Raw genomic sequence first — 24,754 nt, 5'->3', positions numbered from 1 at the left:
CCGTCCCCTCACCCTCCCTCTCGTATCAGAGGAGCTCCAACGCCAGTCTCGTCAGGGAGGCCGTTAACGTTTTGCGTATATTCCATGTGGCCCCCATGCAATGCCCGCGAATAGCTGCTTTATGTGCCTCCCACTCCACCAATGCGCTGTTCGCCGTCCCTTCATTGGCCTCGAAGTAAGCTAAGATGGCCGTGCCCAGCGAGGATCGGAACTCAGCGTCCTCGAGCGCAGCAGGCTGCAGCCGCCACGTGGGTACAGGCGGGCGATCTGCCTCCCAGATGATCCTGAACCATAGGGGATTGTGGTCAGAGTGCGTTCTCCCTAGGTATTCTGTCTTGGCTAGGAGCGGAAGTAACGACTGGGTGCCTATTATCCGATCCAATCGGACATGCAAATCATGGACTGGGGAATAGTAGGAGTAGATTCTATCTGTGGGGTACTGCGCGCGCCAGAGGTCACACACCCTCCAGTGCACAAGCCAATCCCTAAACACTTGCATATTAGACGTCACTGTCGCAGCTCGGAGGGGAGGGAAAGACCTGTCCAGGTGCATGTCTAGTACCATGTTAAAATCCCCGCCAACCAGCCAAGGGAGTCCAGCGTATGGGTGAAGAATGTGATTCAGGCTCTCTAAATAGGAGGGCTGATCTGTGTTCGGGGCATAAAGGTATCCTAACAGGATTTCCTGACCATTCAATCGACCCCGCGCTAGGGTATACCTGCCCGCAGGGTCTACCAGCACTTCCGTGCAATTGAAGGGGACACCCGCCCTTACCCAAATCAGGGTGCCGCGCGCATGGGCAGAGAAGGTTGTACCGAATATTTGCCCCCTCCAACGCCTGCGCAGTTTGTCTATCTCGACCAATGTTATATGTGTCTCCTGGAGGAGGGCAATCCCCACCTCATGACGTTTTAGGTAGGAAAACACCGAATAACGGCAGGCCAGGGTGTGCATACCGCAGATGTTCCAAGTCACTATGTTAGTGTGCGTCATGTGTCAGGTCTGTTCGCACGCGCACAGGAGCAAGGGAGCACCTCATGGGGGGCCTTTGAGCACCAGCGGGGAAAGGAAGGTCAGTGTGCCGCAACTGAAACATGTGAACGATCACAAACGGTATAACAAGAAGGGCTAGTCCCCGGTAGGGCATATCTCCAAACTTTAACAAGATCCACCACACAAGAGTGGGTTTAACTCAGCGTGGCTGCTGTCTGGGTGTGTGTGCTGCCAACAATCACATCACCCTACACCCCTAACTCATATCGCCTGGGAACGCGGGAGGTGCTTCGGAGTATCTAGTACCAGCGACCGCGCCAGGTCAGTGTGGAATGCCTGCAGGGGAGCCCGCTAGTGGAGTAAACATTCAGCACCCACTAACCTCGGCCCTGTAATTACACCCTCCGTCAAGCAGCCTCACAGCGTTCCGCAGCAGTGCGAGCATATGTGGAGAAAAGCAAACATATCTCAGCAGCGCGCACAGCAATAATATGAGAAATACATCACAATCAAGTGCCAAGCCAAGGGTAAGGCCCCTGGTGTGTTCGCCACAGGTCACATTACATAAGGAGGTCGGCTGTTTGTGGTGTTACCACTGGCATGACCATGTCTTCAGAGAGTACAGCTGATGGGGATGACGGGCCGCTCATGTCTGGTTCACTGTGTGTCTGTGAGGCCATTCGGACCGTGCCCTGCGCTGCTCCCAAGTTCACAACCGCTTCGAGCCCTTCCTGCCGCTCGAGGCGCATTTTCTCCCAACTGGGCGCAGCTGGGCCGATGCCCTGACCACAACGGGCGCCTCGTTTCCTGCATTTTCTCGATCTCTGCACCTGCCATTCACCGTCCCCCTCCGTGCCCTCAGGTCGTGTGCCCTTCCACTGCCCCGTTTCCTCCCGCCACTCCCAGACATCTGACGGCGGGTCGAAGAAGCGGGCCCCCTCTTTGGTGATCACGCAAAGACGGGAGGGGAACAGCAAGGAATATGGCAGTCCCAGTTCCCTCAGCTGTTTTTTCACCGTCAGATATGTGCTCCTCCTTCTCTGCAATGTTGCCGTATAATCAGGGAAAACATCACACAGCTGTTCCCCACTGTCAGATTATCCAGCTTCCTCATTTCACGCAGCACCACATCCCGGTCGCAATAGTTAAGTAATTTGAAGAGAAACGGGCGAGGCCGGGCTCCAGGTCGAGGCTTCTGCGCTGGCACCCTGTGTGCTCTTTCCACTACGAAGTGCGGAGACAACACCTCCAGGGGCAGGAGTTCCCGCAGCCAGGTCTCGGTATGCCGCTCCGAGTCTTTCCCTTCTTCGCCTTCCGGAAGCCCGACCACCCGAACGTTGTTGCGCTGGGAGCGCCCTTCCACGTCTTCAATGCGATCTTCCAGCACATGGACCCTATCCATGATGTCTTGAAGCGCCGAAGCATGATTTTGCACCACCGGCTGCAACTCCTGAAACGACTGGCGCTGCTCAGCGACCGACTCCTCCAGCTTGCGATGGTCGGCGTGGAGTAAAGTAATGTCCGACGTTACCTTGTCGATCCGGGCTTCCAGGGATACCTTTGTTTGCTCCAACGTGGTGCCTATGCGCTCCACCGCTGCCAGCACGGAATCCATCTTGGCCGCAAGGGCCGCCGCCGGGCCCAGACTGTCACCCAGCGATCCATGCGACGAGCCCAGTCCATCTGCTACCTGCTGCTCCTGCAGGGATTTATCTCTGAGTCTGCCCATCGCCAGCTGCTGCGCAGAAGGCATCCACACCTGCCGAAAGCCGCCCGACACAGAGCGCCAGGCCCCCACCAGAGTCCCAGAGGAGAGGACACTTCACCAGTCCAGTGCCACCAGTTGCGGCCAGAGGGGTCGCCGATTCGGACCGAGCGCCAGCACGGGCCAGGCCCCAGCGCCCAAAAGCCTGCGTCTGCCCCACGGGTGCCTCTGACAATTGACTGACCTGCACCGCATTTTCCAGCAGGGGTGTGCCCTCTCCGTCTCTCCAGAGGCCTCTGCACCAGTGTCCCGCGTCGGTAAGCTACCGCCGCACCCCTTCAGTGTCTCCCGGCAGCACAGGTCACAGCGCCGCAGTAGAGGAATCCAACTTGTCCTGTGCAGTCCTGGGTGCCCGGTGCCCTCCCCGAGCGCGTCGCCGATCGCGCACCAGGAGCGGCCTCCAAAGGATCAACACCAGCTAAAATGACGCCAGCGTCAAAATGGTGCCCGGGTCCAGTGCGCCGATTTGTAGGTACACAACTCTGTCCAAAGGGTCTCAGCCTGAGGGCGCTGAGTGCAGCCAACCGAAGGACACCCCTCGTCCCCGCAGCCCACACAGTACGATGTCTCACTCAGTACTCGTTCAGGCCTGGGTGCGACCACCGCAGTCCGCCTCTGTCCCCTGGGCAGCCCCTCCTTGCAGCCTCCGCTGATGTAACCCTCGACCCTAGCCACGCACCTGGGGCTCCCCTGCGATGTGGGGCAGTTCGGGCTCTGCGCCCCAGGCACAGGTCTCTCTGCGCTGCCGCCGATCCAGGGCGATGCGGCCTACAGGCCGCTGTGCCGCTCAGCCGACACGTACCACAAGCGGCTGTCCCGGAGCACCCAGCAGCCTACCACTGCACCACGTCGGTGTCTCCCAGCAGCGCAGGTCACAGCGCCGCCGTAGTGGAATCCAACTTGTCCTGTGCAGTCCTGGGTGCCCGGTGCCCTCCCCGAGCACGGCGCTGATCGCGCACCAGGGGCGGCCTCCTAAGGATCAACACCAGCTAAAATGGCGCCAGCATCAAAATGGCGCCGGGTCCAGTGAGCCGATTTGTAAGTTCACAACTCTATCCATAGGGTCTCAACCTGAGGGCGCCGAGTGCAGCCAACCGCAGGACACCACTCGTCACCGCAGCCCACACAGCACAATGTCTAACTCAGCACTTGTTCAGGCCCCGGTACGATCACCGCAGTCCGCCTCTGTCCCCTGGGCAGCCCCTTCTTGCAGCCTCCGCTGATGTAACCCTCGACCCTAGTCACGCACCTGGGGCTCCATCGCGATGCAGGGCGGTTCGGGCTCCGGGCCGTAGTCTCTCTGTGCTGCCGCCGATCCAGGGTGACGCGGCCTATAGTCTGCTGTGCCGCCCAGCCGACACGTATCACAAGCGGCTGTCCCGGAGCACTCAGTCTAACATCCGGAGCCACCGGTCCCCTCTGTCACCGCTTCGGCTCCTCAGGGTGATGGGACACTGCCACAGGGTTCCTCCGGTCCGCTCCAGGTCCCTCTCCTCACCCGCTCAGCTGTCTGTCTCCGCCTGGCAGCCGCGCCCGGGGAGGCCACAAGCCCCCGCCGCTCCCAGTCTCCACAGGAGGCGGTACCAGGCCCCAGCCCCGGCCGGCTGCAGGAGTCGCCGCTCCCTCGGTCCGCACGATACGCCGCTCGTCTATCGCGGCCAGCAGCCTCTCCTCTCGTGACTTCCCGCAGCTCCGGTGTAGGATGTACAGGCCGCCTGGGCTCCGAGCAACACCCAACACCACACAACGGTGCTCGGCAACCCCAACGGCCGCCAGATGCCTTCCGCGCCACTCCGTTGCAGGCCTCGGTGTCTCCGCCCGCCGGCGGACTCCGCTTTCACGGCCTCAGCCCCGATGCGGGATCTGCTTTGCTCCGCAGGATCCCCGCTATGTCTCCACACCAGTTCCGTGCAGCTTGGGCTGTGAAAGCACCTCCACAGGGTAAGTTTCAGGATAAATAGGGGCAAAGCGCTGGAGCTCTACACGGACACGTCCGCCATGCTGGCTGGCTAGCCACGCCCCAACACACAACACCTGTTAACTCATTACAGGAATTATTTTCTTAGTTTGGAGACCTAATCTAATATAAGCAAAGTGTCTCTCCCAACCGTAGCTGGTCACAAAAATTCCACCCCCAGAGGTTAGACTTTTCTAAATTAAACTGGAAGAAACAAAAAGTCAAGCATTTCAATGTTGGAACAGAAGGCCTACACAAAGTATTATTTTCAATGGAGCTCTCAACATTTCAGTATTGCAAATTAACTTTAGTGCCCGAACCTGCGACCAATAAAGGCGGTTAAAAACCCTCCCTGCAGTTATGGTCGCAGGTAAGGGTGCATAACTAGTGGGGGTTAATTAACAGCCTTTATTGTCCTGCAGGTAAGGGAACTACGGGTATTAGCAGGACCATGACCATAGGTTGCGCAGCAGCTGAAATCGCTCCATTTTCAGTTGCTTCTGCCTCCTTCACCAAAACCCCCATTTTAGACATGACTGTTCGAGAACCTCCCTTGCTTTGCTGAACGGAAATGGAAGCCTGATGGCACCAAGAGGTAAACACATTCTTTAATAGTACATTTATCAACATCACCAATGCAATCAGAGGACATACATTTCTGAAATAGCTGATTCAGAGGAGGAGGCAGAAGGTGACAACGACAGTGGAGCACTTTTATTTCTATAAGTCAGATAAGATTTAACTCCTGCTCCCCTCTCTAATTCCCCCAGTGCTTGCACATAGGCTGGGGACAGCAGGCACCACAGAATGCTTATTTACCAAGTCCATAATATAGTTATAGCCCACAAAGGGAGCATTTTGATTGATTATCCAGCTCCCAATGGTACATCAAGTTCTCACCAGTAGTGCAGGTGTTAGACTGACTTAGTGGGTGCTTCTTTAAGTCACTTTACTGCATTGAAGGTACACATCCAACTCAATAAGGGATAAGAGAACTGAGCAGTCTGTGGCAGTTGGAGAAACAGACAGGCGTCTTTAGTTTACTTATTGCTATTTCTCCGTTTACGGTTTCAGATCTTCATCTGCCATACTGCTTGAAACCATTCCCTGCCAACACTACTCTGCAACAGTCGAATCCAGATACAATAGTTGCCCACAGCTTTGCATGTGGGCACTTCACTGAGACTGAATGCTCTCTGCAACAATTTGTGTCAGAAAAGGCGTAAACTGGGGAGCCCTAGATGCCTTCATCAATAAAATGAATGGCTTTTTAAGGAGTGGGCTAAAAGTGAAAGAGCACTGTATTAGGTGATTCTACTATCAAGCCATCAGGTTGTGGACACCATAAATCACAAACCTGGGTATTAAAGAGAGATACAACATGAAAAGGAAAGAGTTGAATCTGTTATCTTGTCTCTGTAGGCAGAGAGACATGTGAATTGTTTAGAAAAAGAACTGCCTATGTCAGAGGGGCAAGCAGGGGAATGGATAAAGAACACATTGTTGGGCAGCAGGTATGACATTATGTGGCCTGATTGTATTTTGCTGTGTTAGGGAAATCTGAAAGGTGCTTCTAACGCCACTCTATACTGCTAATGATGAATGAAAGGTGCACATGGAACACATTGAAAAGAAGACAAATATGCACCACGCCTAAAATTAAACTTACGTTTGCAGCGAGGCCTTGCAAATTGAGTAATGAAAAAAATACGGTATTTTGGGTCAATACGCTGTCTTGCTCAGGTACCAACGTAAAATGGGACCATATTAAAGAACGAATTTGTGTATAGTCAATAGGTTGATTATGTTCATTTTTGTTAAAGAGGTACAGTATTCAGGAAGACTGATAATGTAGACATGGAACCTAGGGATGCAGTTCTTAGTGAAAACTAAAGACAAATGACTGTGCAGGATGGGTTTTAAAGGAGGAATATGTTCCAATAGGAGCAAGGTTCCTCACACACCTCAATGGGTGTCATGCATCTGCCTGTTGCTCTGATTCTGCCCCATGTGGACCCCTGTAACCGCTCTCCATGCATCACCTTACATCTGGAGTATTAAGAATACTTTTTAGCCTTCATTCGAGAAGGCCGTTTGATCTTAACACCCCACCATCACTGTGGTCCAGTACTGTTTCCATTGATTGTCATGTTAACAATGAATTCATCCACGACAATAGTTCCTTTAGAGTTCCCAATAATAAGGCACATATGTGGTATAGGCACTTTATATTACATATAGTAATCTCAAAATCAGGTTGGTTGGATTGTTCCACCCCTTTGCCCACATTTGCTAATATGGCGATGGTAACCCATGTGCCTATACACTATTATCTATCTGGCAACATTGTTTTGGTACTACAACTCCATCGGAGTGAACCCATCCTCCTTTTATGCTTCCAACATGGTCCCCATCAATTTCCTAGCGCCACACTGTAAGCCCCTTGGCTTCAGTGTTCCACTGAGTAGCTTGTCCGCATTGATTGGACTGCGCATAAATAGACTCCTCCTCGACTGCTTTGCCTCCCTCCAAGGAAGCAGAGCCCGGGGTAGGTCTCGCGGTGGATGCCGTTCCACTTCATGTAAGAATTTTCTATCCATGAGACCAGAACACATTTAAATGGTAAAACGAGCCTAATCTAATCTTAATTCTTCCTCCGCAAGACACTAACTGGCCTTCTCTCTGCTTTTACTTGCAGGGGCTGAATCATTACCCTAATTGGGCGAGTCCATGTTATTCTTTACTTATACTTCAACAGTGAAGGTGTACCTCAATGTTGTAACTAAACAAATGTCACATTTTGTGTGTTTTTGGTGGTGTCATTTATATTCAGGTTGTTTTGTATACACGTTACCTTGGGGCATGCTGTTAACAGTTGGTTTGCATGCTGCACTCAGAAACTCTTATTTGTGATTGACAAAAATTTATTATCATGTTTGTCTTTGTGTTTCAGGATGAGTTTTATCAAACATAAGGTACACGATTTACCACAAATTGGTTGAGGGACTGGTTATCTCACACTGAAAATTCACACCCACAGAATTGGCACTGTAGATTAGGGTCGTTTTTAAGTCCTGAAGATTTGCCACACAATCATTATTTACTAATACAAGGTGAAAAACACGTTGATCAATTAAACCAATAGTCCACCAAGCTATCTAGGACCGATATATCCTGTGGTAGCGATAATAATTTTTAACTAGGCTAGTGAACTCATTCATTAAATGTCTTATTTGCGAGCATTAGTTCACCTATTTTAATACATTTTTGTCTTACACTTATTTAACCAATCTACGCCACATTATCAGCCCACTCACCCTCTCGCCATCAAATGGCTGGTCTAAAAGATCTCTGGCAAAGTGATACCTGTGGGTGCCCGTCGGGCATTGAGGTGCCAGCCTGATGAGGAGCTAGCTCAATGATGAAGCATGAAACCCATTCAGGTGCGTGAAGACCCTTGTTCCTATTGGAGCATATTCCTCCCTTAAAACCATCCCGCATAGTCCTTCACTTTTAGTTTTCACTAGGAAGTGCATACCTTCCTTCATCCTCTAGATGTGATAACAAGCTCATATGCTGGACCAATTACGCTCCTGGTTCCCTCCCTTTTGAAATTGACAATTTAGTCCGACTGAAAATTCCAACATTAAAATACTTTTTAAAATAGTGTTGCGTTTATGTTTTAACTTTTTGTCATGGCAGACATTCTTAATTGGTATATTATGCATATGTGCCCAAGCTGGCTAACAGATTTATTTTCCACATTAAAAAACTCATTACATAGTAGTATCTTATGCATTTTTCCAGTACCACTGCATACCCCTTGCATTTGAGCAAGGACATAGTTCAATGCTGGTCTTTTGTGTGCATGTACCATGAAGCAGAAAGCTAAGAAGTCATTCTGCATCTATAAATATAAGTGGTCGGCTGACGGCTTACCCTGGTCTGATCTGGATTAACATTTAAAAGTAACAGATCACGTGCCCACTCACATTAGGCGCATTTTAATCTGATAAAGTAGTCCGAGACGAAGAGTCTAAAATAAGCAAATCTTCATCACGTGTGGTTCTACTTCAGAGGACACTGTAAACAAGATCAAAAAGAATTCTACTATAGCATGTCAGCAGCCAATGAGGAGTACAGTCACATATAGAAAAAAAAACATTTATATGGGTGATTTAATTTCAGAATAAAACACATGCCTAAACAGGGTAGTTTTACCTAGCATTTCCTTGTGAAAGTACATCAAGCTCCGGTCCCTGCTAAAAATAGCAAAAGCAATACTTACTGTATTTGTGTTCCACATTTTTATAATTCTTGAATCCGCAGACAAAATCAACTCTAAATTGTCATGGAACTGTATAGATTTAATTGGCAGCCCATAGTTGTGATCTTTAACAATTAATGGACGACTGGATCGGAGATCATACAACAAAACCTGCAAAAAAACAAACAAGGCATGCATCAGAGAAACAAAACCAGAAAGGTGCATTTAAAGTATAAATATGGAGCATACCTTACATTAAAGTAATTCGGGAAAGCATGGGTGCGAGGAAGGTGGTCAAATGTACACTTTAAATCTTGCAAATAAAAACTGGAATTGGGTATGTTTCAATTTCAATATCACCCCTCTAGTACTATGAACTCATTACATGTTCTGGCCTCTTAAGCATGTGTTACTTAGTGTGGTGACTGCTCAAAAAGGCACATGAAATTAGGCAGAAATTGAACACGGTTTCATCCAGGTGGCAAACAGGTAATTTAAAAAAAGAATTATTAATGTCGGTATTTCGATAAAAACTGTTGTGTACCACTGTTCAAAGTTGGCAGTGTACCCAAGAAGAAAACGAAATTGAGATTATTCATACCCGACTGTCCAGGCCTATAATGTCCTAATCCCAAAAATATAGCCTGTTTTTAGTGGAAATTAAAGGGAGAGGTGGATGCCCTCAAAGGTTTGAACAAATGCAGCACCAAGGCTTGGCTTGTAATCCCCCATTGAGCACACACATTTAAAATCTTTATAAACAGGTTGGCACCTATGGTGCAGCTTGCATCATAGTTGCATAAAATATGGCATGGCTGCTCCAAATAACAATGTTCTAGTAAAGTGGTTCCCAAAATGTTTAGAACCACGACCCACTTTTTGGAACAACAAACTTTTGCGACCCACATAGCTTTATTGGATGAGGTGGGTGTTTTTTTATTCTAACTTAAGCATTGTGTGAAAGCGCACTGTCATTTACAGACAGCAAGATTTTCTATTGAAGTGGCCAATAACTTTACACAAACTGTTTTACTGATTAAACTACATAGCACATGACAAAGAAAATTGTATCCGCATTGAAAATATGCTTATTGATGCACACAAGTTTACGTTTAACCCCTTGCATGCTGATGACGGCCCCCGGCCGTCATGCATCACGGTGGGCGTGTGCTGATGACGGCTGGGGGCCGTCATGATCCCGCCCACTCTTCAAAACGGCCGCACAGCGCGAAAATTCGCACCACATGCAAGGGGTTAAATAAAACATGTGCTAAATTAAAAATTTCTAGTAGGTAACTATATTTAAATGTTGAAGGCCTGCATATGAGTAAAGTTCTGAATTAAGTTAGCCTAACTGTTGATGCCATATTTTATTTAATAATAAAACAAAACATGTATTTTTAATTTTCATATAAACTAACTTGGCAGCGATAATAACAGTAACCACAGCGTACAGCAGGTAATTAAGTGAACAGTACCCAACAGAGCTGCATTCGTTTTTATTCAACTATCGTTGCCATATTAATGGAAAAAATAATACATTAACACTAAAAGGCCTGCCTTTTCACATTGAATAGTTGTTTGTGCTTGCAACTTCAGAAGTCTACCGTAAGCTAGTAAATAGGCGTATGTTATGTATTAGATAGTTGATAGTGAGTTCTCACGGACAGAAGAGGAGTTATCTAGAAGAATGATTCATGGGAAGACTGCTTCTACAACAAGACATCTATGATGTAACGTTTCAAGGTTCAAGTTCAAGTTCAACTTTATTCGGATTCCAAAAAATCCATAAAAGCACAATCACAAATTTACATCAAAGTTAATAAAATTAATTCCATATTACTCAGTTTACAATATTGTACAATAGCAAGTCGTCAATTGATTTGATAATACTGATCGTACCTGGATAAAACATTCAGGGGTTACACATCGTCTTACGTACTCGAGTGGCAATTTTCAAAAAAGTGCTCGTGCGAAAAACGAATTCTTCGATATTCAAGGTAAGCAACCACTGATAAGCATTATCCAAAGAGACAGGTCTCTGCTTTTTTAAAAAGGGGTTAAAAAACTACTTGGTATATTTTAAATAATATTTACAAGAGAACAAAAAATGTAAATCAGTTTGGCCACTCACACCATCACATGGACAAAGTACGTGATCAAGATTGGGCTGATAGCCAAGCGAAAAACATAAAAGAAATTTAACAGTGCCAGCTCTTAGGCGAAATAAAAGACTCCTTTCCCAGTGACTCATTGGTAGAGTAAGATACATTGGTAAAGGATGCCTATATGATTCTCTGGACATATAACTTAATGCAAAGGATTTCTTTGATTCCATACAAATCCTTTCTATGTTACAAAGTGCATAGAGTGCGCTTTTTAGCTCATTTTTGTGTAGTGTTTCGGCTGTGCTTGGGTTTAGGAAGAGGCTGCCTTTATCAACACTACACAAACTATGGTACACTCCCGATAACCATGCAATATCCATTCCTCTCTCACATTTAAGACAGTCACTAATAATTACTCTAGTTAAAGACGCAGCTTGATTCCTCCAAACTGATAACCAAAAAAGAGCTGGGCGAGCATTAATAAAATCATTAATAACATTTAAATTAAGTTCCCTGTGACAAATATATTGAGGGGTGGAAATTGGGACACCCAACAGCTTTCTGCAAAACCTATTGAGTGTGTATTCACATTGCCCCAAATCTCAGCCCCATAAGTGGCAACAGGGACACATTGTAGTTTAAAACATTTTTAAATGGCTAGTATAGCACCTGTATTCTTTGGTCGTGGGAGACTAAGGATTGAATTGATGGACTTTGAGAACTTGCTCCTGGAGTGAGCCAAATGCTCAGTCCAGGAGCCGTTCGCAGCAAAGACCACCCCAAGATAGGGAAACTGCTAGTGGTTTTCAATTTTTTGCTGCCTACACAAATTGAATTAAGCTTAGGCTTTCCAGGACCACATGACATTATGTAAGATTTTTTTTAATTAACTCTTAAATCTAAGCTGCCCATGTAGTTTACAAAGGAGTTTACTAAAATACGCAGAGAGTTCGGAGTACGGCCAATTAAGACCGCATCGTCTGCGTATAGCAGTACCCGCTGCTGCATCCCATTAATTCTGAGGACATCTGCTGTCAAAGCTTTCAGGGAAGTGTTCAAACCATGATGTAAATATTGAAAAGTAGGGGTGCCAGAACACATCCCTGTCTGACACCCCTGCCCACCCCTATAGCACAAGACACCTCACCACCACTACCGAACCTAACCTGAGCCTTGATATCGCCAAAAAATATACCAAAGGCTCATCCAGCCCATAGGCCAATAGGCCAATAAAATGGTCCACAATTGGAGCTATTAACTAAATCAAAAGCGGACGATAAGTCCATAAAGGCCAAATAAACTGGCCTAAAATTTAGGTTTAGACACTGCTCAATTGTCCCGACCTTACTGCGAAAGCCCAATTGGCATGGCTCTAGGATACCACTGTCCTCTGACCATTCTAAGATCCTATTATATAAAACTCTGACCAAGATCTTTAGGGTATTATCAAGCAAAGAAATGGGCCTATAATTAATGGGATCTGATCGATCCCCTTTTTTAAAAATTGGGACAATGGTGCTCATGGCCCAGGTGCTCGGCAACGGTGCATAAGGCAAGTTGTTAAAAACGTTCAGGAGGAGCGGAGCCCAAAACAATGGTTGCCATTTAATCAAGTCTATGGGCAGGCCGTCCAGACCAGGAGCCTTATTTCCCAGGCTCTGGTCAATCGCGTCTTCCACCTCAGGCAGAGTTATTTGGAGGTCGGACAATTGGCCCAATACATACTGTTCTGACCCTTGTACAGGTGAGGCATAGATCTTAGAAAAGTGGCTCTCCCACAACTCGCTCGCGATGGTACAGCTAACCGGTGTCAATAGCTGGCCCATAGAGCGCAAGTCCTTTACAGCAGACCAGAATGTGTTACATTTTTTTATAGCAGCAGCCTTAGATAAGGCTTCCCAGCGATCGTTCAGGAGAGCACCCTTCCGATTAGTAATTGCTGTGGTGTACCTCCGCCTGGCTGCTCTCACATCCATCATGCACCTTGGGCTGGACGTTAAAACTTTCCGTAAATTCCTATTAGCCTCTGAACATTCATTATTGAATCACCTTGCTGCATTGTCTGCCCGGGGGATTGGTTTTGACAAGTGAGTTTTAATTGCCGTACAAAGATTGGTAAAATCATTGACTACCCCAGGATATGGGTCGTAGGTCGATAGGCAACAATTAATTAAGTGCATATTCTCCTTCACTATAGTTTGGAACACTTTGTCACTATCAACATCCCTCCATTTTACTCTTAAATATATTCCTGGCCCCACATTCTATAGAGAATACGGGGCGGGATGCTAATCTCAGGACTATTTTAAGAGGGCTGTGGTCCCCGTGATTCGTCACGGTAACTTCAGCGGTCATTAAGCGATCCACAAGAGTAGGGGTAATAAAAATGAAATCAATAGTTGAAGAACAATTCCTTCCTTTAAATGTGGGTGCTCTATAGTTAGTATCAGGTAAAACTCCCTCGACGTCCATGACATTAACTAAATTATAACAGGCCAGGAAAGTAGCTAGCTCAGTGCCCCTGCGCAAAGCAGGGTCAGAGGAGGGTATGCACGCACCATGCAGAGGGAATGTACATTTTGCATTAAAATCGCCACCCAAGAGAATCCCAGTGAACCCCTCCGGACCTTGCCGATTATGTAGTTTAGCGATATAGTTAAAAAGCTCAATAAAAGTCCTATTTGGAATAGAATAAAAAAATCATTATTGTAAAAATTAATCAAATAAAAAGAAACACTCCTAATATATCTCAATATCTGAAAATGACGGCTATTGGTTGGTAAGGTTGGTAAGACCTTCGTACTCCCTCCAGCAGCAACACTGATCCCAATAAATAAGCCCCCCGAGGGGTGACCAAATTTGGGCCTAGAAGCAACTGTGCTAAAACAACGAAAGCCCTCCATGTGTAATTCATGGGTTGCCCATATCTCCTGGAACATTACTATATCTTGGTCGGATATTACACGCAGCCAATCCTCATCACCTAACCTAGTTTGTAAACCCGCTACGTTCCAACTCAAGACATTTCAAATTAGTGTCAGTTTTAAGCTTAGTTGGAGTTTGTGAGATATCTCACATATCAATGGGGGCCACCAATATAGGCCCTCCATGATTTTCTACTTGTTGCAATTGATCAGCAAATATAGGTGTTTTTATCATTCTTGGGTAGTGGTCAGCCAACTTGTCGGTTAGGGGAACTGTTTCAAGGCCTAAACAACTTTCAACAGGACGGGGTTGACCAACCAATCCAAGTGGTTGTCAGTCTTGAGCGTCTAGGTTGGATAGGGCCTGGAACCTATTGAGATCCAATGGGAAGACATGGGCATTCCCGGCAGTTGTATGTTGGGGTTTGTAGAAGTATGCCAACGGGACTGCACTAATACAGGTAGAAAATGCTTGCGACTGCTCATGGGTACTTAATAAACGTCAAACCATTTGGGGTTTGCGAAAATTAATAACGATGCTATCGCCGCTAATATTTTTGGGCGAGTGGCCAACCCACCCAACTCGTCTAACCATAAGGATTTCATTCATACCAAAAGCATGGAATTTCTTATGTTTAACCAACCAATCTACTGACTTGTTCCGTAGGTCTACCCAGGATTCCCTCTGGTCGCCAGTAAGACATGGGACACATGCCAAGACCAACGCATAGGGGCACGCTGCGGGGGGGAGGCGAAGAACATCAGCGTTGGGTTTCGAATAATTGGTCTTGGCATTGTCTCTAATAATGCTAACATCAAGCACTTGGACGACATCCTGTCTAGTCCTTTGATCAGAGCTATGGTTTTAAAACAATTTGATTAATACCATCTCCCCGCGTAAAACACAAATTAGATTTTGCAATATCATTATACACAGTAGAGCTTGGCAGTGATGTGTTGATCCCATGAGTTGCTACTGGTCAGATTGTCCATAATAGAGTCCATCCTTTGCAGCCGCCCCCATAATAGATCAAAATTCATATCAATAATCTCCTTAATTTGCGACAGGGCAGAATCTAAAATTTTCTAATCAGAATTTACAAGCGCTGTTTCCATGATGTTATTTGTGCCAATTGCATTTCCTAATCCATCAAAAATTATGTCAGTCTGAGTACCCATTGTAATCAAATTAACATTTTTTGAGACAGTTACTAGTTCTGCTGTAGGATGAGCAATTGCATGCGCGGGAGAATAGTGCCACAGGGGACGCCGATTCATCGAGACCGACGGAGCTTCATACCGAGGCCGTTTTTCCCAAAAATTTGTTGGATTTTTTGCACGTACTGTCCCTGTTCAAGGACGCATTTTGCCACGATCATCCGGCCCCCTTCCTACTTGAACTTGCAACACCACAAGATATCGTCAAGGTTTTACTCCTTCCCTGGATACTCTCCATAGTGAATGACCTGGCCCTGACGAAAATCCCTGCCAAACCTCGGGGATTTGAAACGCGTAGGCCGTTCCATGTTCAGTGTCTGCTTCCCTTTCATAGGTTTTGTCCTTTAGTGTGAACACAGTGACACATTACTGGTTTACAAAAAAATTGCTGTATATATTTCAATTTGACATTTGATTTTTCTGATTCATTTTTGATTTACACTTGTAAATATTATTGTATACATAATTGTATAGACTGCAGCAGACCTAATACATCACACGATTATTTATCATTTATTTAATCGTGTGTGTATTTGTATTTGTATGTTTTCTGTGTATGAATGGTAAGGTATGATTGTGATACGACTGACTTTGGCATGCATGTTGAATTTTAAAACTCACTGGTTCTTTGTCCGTATTGCATTTAGTGTATGTAAAAGTGTTGCTCTTGTTCTAAATGTATATGACTAATACAAATATACCCCTGTGTTTTTTTGACTAAGATATTCTAATAAAAAGCTACTTATAAGCACATCCCAGCTCGGATAAACTTTCTTTGCTCTGGTGGCAAACTCTTTGTTAATCAGTATCGGTATAGGCAATTGTTCTTTGTTGATTTATAATTGTGGCTCAGCCTTGCTGATTAAGAGCCAACCCTATTTGTTCCTAGGTAGGATGAGCGGCACAGGGGCGCTTAGCCGTTGTTGGTTTCTGGATGCCCACAGCTCGCTTCCGTTTATTAGGTAATATTTTCGTTTTAACATTCCCTCTAGACTTAGCAGCCTGCGCTCTAGTATTAATGCAGGGGGCGGCCGAGACGGCAGCAACAGTCGTAACAGACGCTTCCTGTTGTGGAGATACAAATCTTAAGATGGGAAAAGGACTCTCAGTAACATTTTGTGGTCATAAATGAAGTGTATTGGCTGGATTGGTGCTACCCAATGACAGACGAGCCTGTAAAGAAACAGGGTCCAAAGACAGGCGACGTTCAGTTAACACAATTTCATGAGTCAAGAGGGATTCTGCCCTTAAGATAAAAGCGCCTAGGGTCAATTCAACTCCTTTCCTTTGAGTCATTTTGAAAACACAGCTCTGCTGAGCGGATACCCAGTACTAACAGTATGAGCGTAATACCAAATAAGATGACGAACACCAGGAAATTAAGATGCATTTCCCAGTACCGGAAATTCCTCAACAGATGTACGGCTGACAGCAGCTATCAGAGGTGGTGCAAGCGTATGGAGTGGAGTTAGTCTCCTACGCTGATGACACCCACCTGCTAATCTCTCTATCTCAAGCATCTTCAACTGAAGCATCCAATTTTAAGGCCTGTATGCAGGATCTGGCCACATGGATGAACTCGCACTGCCTAAAGTTAAATGTCTCCAAAACCGAGGTACTGGTGGTTGGTGGTACTAACCTAAATTGGACAGCGAATTGGTGGCGACCTTGTTTAGGTCCTACCCCCACTCATTGTAAGGAGGCTAAGAATCGGGGGATATGGGTTGACCCCACCCTATCCTACGAGGGCCACATTCGGCGCCTAGTGGGGAAGTGCTTTGGGGTGTTAAAAACACTCTATCAAACCTTGGATCTGCTTCCCCTTGAAGCCAGACGCACCCTGACACAGGCACTCGTGACATCCCGTATGGATTACGGGAATGTCCTGCTTTTGGGTGCCACAGAAAAAAGTCTAAGACGCTTACAAGTCCTTCAAAACTCGGCAGCTCGTCTAGTTCTGAGACTCCCGAAAAGAGCTGCATCTAAAATTGCTCTTGCGGCTCTACACTGGCTGCCAGTCAAAAAGAGACTGATGTACAAAGCTCTACTCACATGTCATCGGATATTATGGTAGAATGCTCCCACCTATCTCCATGACCTAATACAAAGATACAAGCCTAGGAGAGCCCTACGCTCTGTAGGCACGGGACAGCAGGTGGTTCCCCGTGCACAAAGAGCCAAACTTGGGGGTAAATCCTTTAGAGTCTTTGCTGCTCTAAATTTGAATAAACTTCCGATTTGCCTCAGACTGGAAAAATCTGAGATCAAATCCAGGAGTCTCCTAAAAACTCACCTGTACAATTCATAAAGCTTGGTGGCGAATTTGCTGGCGTTTCTGGCTGCTCGCTGCTCCTCCTTTCCTCAGCGCGGGGACACACCGAGATGGCGTCACCAAGCGCGCTATAAACCATTTTTTTATTATTATTATTATTATAATAGAGGGGGAGCTCAGCCCGGCCTCCTCCGGTCTCGGACGGGCTCAGATGGGCCCGCCCTTGGTCCAGGCTTCGTCCGGGCACGATCCGCACGCCTGTCCCGCGATGCGGGAGTGTGCAGAGCGATTTGTAGCACCCCTGGCGCTCCCCGATGACGTTGCGGCCGTGCACGGCTGTTCGGGGGATCTGGGATGCGTGGTCCTCCCAGCAGCAGCAATCCGGTGAAGGCAAAATCAAGGTCCCGCGGTGCGGGAGTGTGCAGGGCGATTTGTAGCGCCCCTGGTGCTCCCCGATGATGTTGCAGCCGTGCGCGTCCGTTCGGGGATCTGGGATGCGTGGTCCTCCCAGCAGCAGCAATCCGGTAAAGGCAAAATCAAGGTTCCGCGGTGCGGGAGTGTGCAGGGCAATTTGTAGCGCCCCTGGCGCTCCCCGATGACGTTGCGGCCGTTCGGGGGGATCTGGGATGCGTGGTCCTCCCAGCAGCAGCAATCCTGTGAAGGCAAAATCAAGGTCCTGCCCAAGGTTCAATGTCTGAAAGCTTATTGTACTAGACTGAGAAATTGAGAATTTGCTCATTCCCAAGAGTTGCTAAGATTCTATTGGAGTATGAGGAAGACAAATGAAAATAATGTTGCAACATAGAATTTGTGTGTTTATATTAATGAGCGTTCCTAGAGTAGACTACCTCAGACCTCAGTTTAGCTCAGACCCCAGATTGCTGGGTGGGAATTCCTGCCCTGATTTTCTGCTGGAGACTTGTCTTTGAGTTTCTGATGGTTTCTCTTTATGAGAGGCTGCCTCATTTAGATTCCTGAATTGTCTGCTGATAACTTCGAGATGAAAATACTTTCTAGCTTACAATGCAAAGGCTATATGCTTGTGCGCTGATTCTCTCATCTTAACTCTTTATAGGTATCTGAACTGACACTTTTTTTCATTATTCCAACTTATTCAGAATATGGAGTTTCCTTTACATGCTTGCGAGATTTTTGCTATACTGACTAAGTCTAACAAATATTGTTTTCTATTTTATAATCAAATATCAATTGATAGATTATGTTAACTTTTAATGCTGAATTCTAGAGCTTAATGCCTAATGAATAAAATATCAAAGACAAAGGATTTGAAAAATAAAATCCTTTAACTCTCACTAATTCTCTTTTTTGACTAAAACCAAAAAGACTTTATGATTTACTGCTATGTAGATGTTTGCTCCTCGTTTATCTTCGACGATTAACAAAGGCCCATATGGCCAGAGGCAGGGGTTATCTAATGATTATACTTGAAGCCTGATAACAGAAACCCTGCTTCATCACACACAAATGAAAATGTGTGGAAAACGGGTTTTTGTGAATATTTATCGTTTGGGCAACACCAAGTAAAGTGTCTGTATTTATTTTGTTCCTATTAAAATCTCAGTTTCCATCACACTTCAGAATTACAAAAAAATGTCCATCATTTTTGCTTTTCCTAACTGCTGGATTAATACAGTTCATCGACAGGAATCTAAATGTGTGTTGCAAAAAATTGTCATCACACTTTGCTGTACTCCAGCAAGATTGTCACTTAATTCACTTTAAAAACTCCTCTCACTTTGCAATCTGAGAAAGAAAAGTAAACATCAATCCCATAAGCAACAATGTGTTGTAAGACACATAGCATGTCATTTCACCTTTGTCTTCAAAGCACCAAATGTTAAAGATAAACACAGAATTCAAAGGGATCTTTATTTCTTGCTCGGACTTTCACAACCCGCCCAAAATCAGCTGGCAACCCACCAGTGGTTCCCAACCTACAGCCTGGGAAACACTGCCCTTGTAGGTATTGGCTATTTCTCACTAAATGAAAAACCAAAGAATCATCACAAACCGCAGATCATCAAGTGATAGCAGTAGGACCATCAGGACTTGCTTATTCACTAACTCATCCACCTATTTATTCATTTTGGTGAGTTAAGCACACACTCAAGCGATCTATCAGTAAACTACATGTCACTCATGCCTCAACTGTACATGTTCTGTGAGCAATGAAAGCTTCTGCTAGTCTGCCCTGTCGAATCTGCACTGCAGGGAATGGTAGATTGCACTTGTTGCCTTCTGTGAAAGAGGGACGCTTGCTTTGCTATGGTCATGATGTATCCGTTCTGTGAGAAAGTAAAACTTGCACTGCTGCTGCCTGACATGTACATGTCATGTACATGTCCTGTGATGGGGAAAGCTTATGCTGCTGCCCTAGCTACACCTATCTTCTGAAAAAGGACACTTGCACTGTTTCTGACCAAGGGATGTTTCCTCTGCGGTTGCTATATTCTATTTAAAAAAATCAAAGGAAACTTGAACGCACCTACCCTATGAAGACTGTTTCACAATATTTGATGTCAGAAACTGAGATCTACAGTCCTGAGGAAGCCACCTGACTTCTTAGGGGCAAGATTCGAGTGTTGAACAATGTTGAGTTAAAACAGAAGCATGCTCTATTGCTTGGCTCTTCCTGTTTTAATATAATGGTAGGGAGACTGCAGTAGAAACTGTTTCGGGTCACCTTTACACAATTTTAAATATGTGTGCTAGCTTAACAAACGAAGAAAATAATCGAAGAAAATAATGGTTGACATAGAGACATAACTTCACCCAAACTAGGGAACCCATAACTAGGAAACTGTACAACTAGTGAACAGTAGTGCTCGGAAATGCTTCCCAGTGCTAGATGTGGAATGCACTAGTGAAGCATACCAACTAGGTAGGCAAGGACGATTCATCATCCTATGCGAGTACAAGGATATATGGTTATTCCAAAGGAGGTTTGGCTGTTTCTGTATGCTTGTTTACAGACAGTACACAAGTTCTTTAACTCCTCTCACTCTCTCTTTAGAGTGTTAGCTATCTGTTTTGTGTCTGTCCTGAATGGGTCATGTTTGTTCAATGCTCCTCCTGCTACTGCCACCTGTGCTTTTCTTTTTCTTTTATGGAATATTAGACTGCAGCTCATGTTGTTCTTTAGTTGTGAATCTTAGTATAACATTTTCCACTACATACAGTAGAACATTATTCACATAGAGAATGTTTGTTTTAATGCATAAGGTCAGCGAACCTTCAATAAATATGTGTGCAAAGTTTACTTTTGATTTTAGGTGTGAAAAGAAGCAGTTTTTTAAATGGACTTGCCAACTTTGTAAATTGTTTAAACACAGCGGACAAGTGGCTTCATGCCATGTATAACATATATGGCCAATTGTGGCTTTTTAGCCAACAGTACTTTGCATGCTGGAGTTTTATAAGAACAGTGTCAAAAGCAAAATTGCAAGCCCCACAATGCAAAACCCTGTTTTCTGAAAAGCAATGAATAGACGATGGGACCATGTGTTATAGTGCCTCTTGCCAAACTCTTGAAATGCAAAAGAAAATTAAGTTCCTCCCTTTCTTCTCTTTGACCTGTAAACAGTCATAGGTTACACTATCGTTCAACTGTAGATATGGCTTTCTCAATGCGAATGAGCTGATGTTGACAATCCTTGGAAAAAGGAATGGGCATGCTCAAAAGTTATTTAACACAATAATGCCAGCAGCAGACACTGAGAAATGTAAAACGTGCTGGCACTCCTATTCCTGAGTTCATCCCCAGAATAGAGGTTGGTGTGATTTAGGTGAAGCGCCTGCCTATGACCAAACCAGTGGAGCACATGCTGCCCCATGAGAACCAGTGGTGAAAGGAAGTCAGCTTTTCTATTCAGAATGTTCCATTGTGATGGTTCCAAAACACTGGCACAGCCAGATTTCACTTAAATTGCAGTAACATCAAGCCATTAAGCAATATGCATTATAAAAATAGGGCCCGTGAGTTGACAAAAGTCCACATCATCTCCCCTCAATTTATTCAACCTGTGATGTTTCACAGGTATGCATTGTTTGCATAATTTCCAACATGTACGTAGTGCCATTGGAAGCACTACATGGCTAGAGGACACTGCTATCCACCAATACTGTGAAAGCACCCAACTACCACAAAGTGTTGTAGGCTAATGCTATCCTTATACTCGGATCTCTTCTGAATGCTATTTAAGCCTGGAGGAGCAGAAAGCCCCTCCTCCAGGAATAGTTTGAAAATATTAATTTGGATGGATTTTTCTCCTGCCTTTATTCCTGGTTTTATTCCTCCAGTCAATTCAGGGGTTTCTTATTGATAGGGAAATAGGCAAAACAACATGGACAACTATGGTTACTTATCAAAATAAAAGCCCTTCATCCCTTCAATGAACTTGTGGGGTCCACAGTTCAGGCCCTTGTATTGTTAAACATCAATAGAGGCAATCTACTACTCAACAGTCTCCCAGACTCCTCACTGACACCAATAAAATCAAGCAGAGGCGGGAAAAACAGAAGACTTGCAAAGACGTACTTACCAATATATTTTCTCTCAGCATATGAACTGAGAATATGGAATGACCTCCCTTTCCAGATCATACTTGCTCCTTCAGTTGTGCAATTCAGGAAAGGTTAAAAAATGCAGAAATGCCCCTCGTCACAATCACCCTGCCATCCTAGACTGCATCCCTTTCCCTTCCCTCTCCCTCCTCCCCCCACTTTGATGCCACATTTCTTTTGTAAATGTATGCACTTACTGTCCTGAATTCCATTCATAAACATAACTTCATATTTCCCTAACCTCACATGTTCGCTATGTATCCTATTGCTATGTACAACATTAGTCTACCCTCTTAGGCAAGCTTCTCACTTTATAAATTAACCCAATTAAATAAAGTTAGATTGGTGAAGAGTTCATATCTAGCTTTCTATGTGCCCACTCTTAGTGAGTAGCCCTGGTTTTGGTTACTTCATTTGGCATGACTAGCTGACAACCATTTTCCCGTGAATCAACAAGCTTATAACCATAGTCCATTTTTCTTGCGGATCCATCATTTTCTATATTCGGGACATTTTCAAGTTTCTGTTGCAAACTTGAAAAACCTGCTAGCTTTAAATATTCCTGAACATTCATCCTACATTTAAAAACATGCCAAGTCAAGTCAAGTCAAAAATTTGTATAGCGTACTACTCACCCGGAGGGTCTCAAGGCGCTTGAGGGGGGGCGTTACTTATCAAATAGCCAAGTTTTGAGTTGTTTTCTGAAGGAGAGGTGGTTCTGTGTAAGGCGGAGGTGGGTGGGGAGAGAGTTCCAGGTTTTGGCCGCTATGTAGGAGAAAGATCTTCCTCCCATGGTGGTTCTTTGGATGCATGGAATCGCGGCGAGGGCTTGATTGGACGATCGTAGTTGGCGGGCGAGGGTGTAGAAGGTCAGGCGCGTGAGGAGGTATTTGGGTCCTAGGTCGTAGAGGGCTTTGTGTGCGTGGGTGAGGAGGCGGAATGTTATTCTCTTGTTGACGGGGAGCCAATGAAGGTCTCTCAGGTGACCGGATATGTGATTGTGGCGGGGTATGTCTAGGATGAGTCTTGCGGAGGCGTTCTGAATGCGTTGGAGTTTTTTCTGCAATTTGGCTGTGGTTCCGGCGTAGAGGGTGTTTCCGTAGTCCAGACGGCTTGTGACAAGTGCTTGGGTGACCGTCTTTCTTGTTTCGGTGGGGATCCATCGGAAGATCTTTTTGAGCATGCGTAAGATGTTGAAGCAGGATGATGAGATGGCATTGACTTGTCTGGTCATCGAGAGAGAGGAGTCTAGAATGAATCCCAGGTTGCCAGCATGGCCCGTTGGTTTGGGCGCGCTGCCTAGGGCCGGTGGCCACCATGAGTCGTCCCATGCGGAGGGGGATGACCCAAGGATGAGGACTTCCGTCTTGTCTGAATTCAGTTTTAGGCGGCTGTTCTTCATCCACTCGGCTACGTCTTTCATCCCTTCGTGTAGGTTGGTTTTGGCGGTGTTTGGGTCTTTGGTGAGGGAGAGGATCAGCTGTGTGTCGTCAGCGTAGGAGATGATGTTGAGGTTGTGTTGGCGTGCGATGGATGCAAGGGGGCTCAGGTAGACGTTGAAGAGGGTGGGGCTGAGCGATGATCCTTGTGGTACGCCGCAGATGACTTCGGTGGCCTCTGATCTGAAAGGGGGGAGGCGGACTCTCTGTGTTCTTCCGGCGAGGAACGATATGATCCAATCCAATGCTTTTCCTTGTATCCCGACGTTGCTGAGACGTTGTACAAGGGTGTTATGGCAGACCGTGTCAAACGCTGCGGAGAGGTCCAGGAGGATGAGGGCGGCTGTTTCCCCGTTGTCGAGTAGTGTTTGGATGTCGTCTGTGGCTGCGATGAGGGCGGTCTTGGTGCTGTGTTTGGCTCGGAATCCGGACTGTGAGGGGTCGAGGGAGCCGTTAGATTCGAGGAAGGCGGCGAGCTGACTGTTGACGGCCTTCTCTATAACTTTGGCAGGGAAAGGGAGGAGCGAGATGGGGCGGTAGTTCTTAAGTTCAGTGGGGTCTGCTGTAGGTTTCTTCAGAAGGGCATTGAGTTCGGCATGTTTCCAGCTTTCCGGGAAGGTAGCGGTGTTGAGGGAGCAGTTGATGATATCTCGGAGATGAGGTGCGATGATGGAGTTGGCCTTGTTGAAGATGTGGTGGGAGCATGGGTCGGTTGGTGATCCGGAGTGAATGGAGTTCATCAAGCGGATGGTGTCTTCGGTGCTGATCGGGTTCCAGGTGCAAAGGGTGGTGGTGGGGTGCTTCAGTTCGGTGTTAGGGGGGTGGATTGGTCGCCGAAGCTGTTGTGTATGTCAGCGATTTTTCTGTGGAAGAAAGAGGCTAGAGAGTCGCAGAGGTCTTGAGAGGGAGTGATGTCGTTGGTGCCGGCGCTGGGGTTGGTGAGCTCTTTGACGATGCTGAAGAGTTCCTTGCTGTTGTGGGCGTTGTTGTCGAGTCGATCCTTGAATGCTGATTTCTTGGTGGATCGGATCAGCTGATGGTGTTTGCGGGTGGCGTCCTTGAGGGCGGTCATGTTGTCTGTGGTTGGGTTTTTTCGGCAGGTTTTCTCGAGAGTGCGGCAGTTATTTTTGGAGTTTTTGAGGTCGTCATTAAACCAGGAGGCTTTTTTGTTATCTGGCTTGTTGTGTTGCTTTTTCAAGGGTGCTAATTCGTCAGCGCAGTGGGTG

General features: G+C 46.1%; 1 protein-coding gene across 1 annotated transcript in view; it reads right to left on the bottom strand.

Annotated features, from left to right (window-relative positions):
- Positions 1–24,754, bottom strand: part of NOL10 (nucleolar protein 10) — a 1,044,486-nt gene that overhangs the window by 588,350 nt on the left and 431,382 nt on the right. The window contains exon 11 of the mRNA XM_078647803.1: positions 9,005–9,154. Coding sequence (XP_078503929.1) covers positions 9,005–9,154 — 150 coding nt within the window. The remainder of the gene's footprint in view (positions 1–9,004; positions 9,155–24,754) is intronic.

This window comes from Lissotriton helveticus, chromosome 6 (assembly GCF_964261635.1).
Source record: "Lissotriton helveticus chromosome 6, aLisHel1.1, whole genome shotgun sequence".
NCBI classification, from domain to species: Eukaryota; Metazoa; Chordata; class Amphibia; order Caudata; family Salamandridae; genus Lissotriton; species Lissotriton helveticus.
Note: the sequence above shows the minus strand (reverse complement) of the source record. Positions and strands in the feature narration are given on the sequence as shown.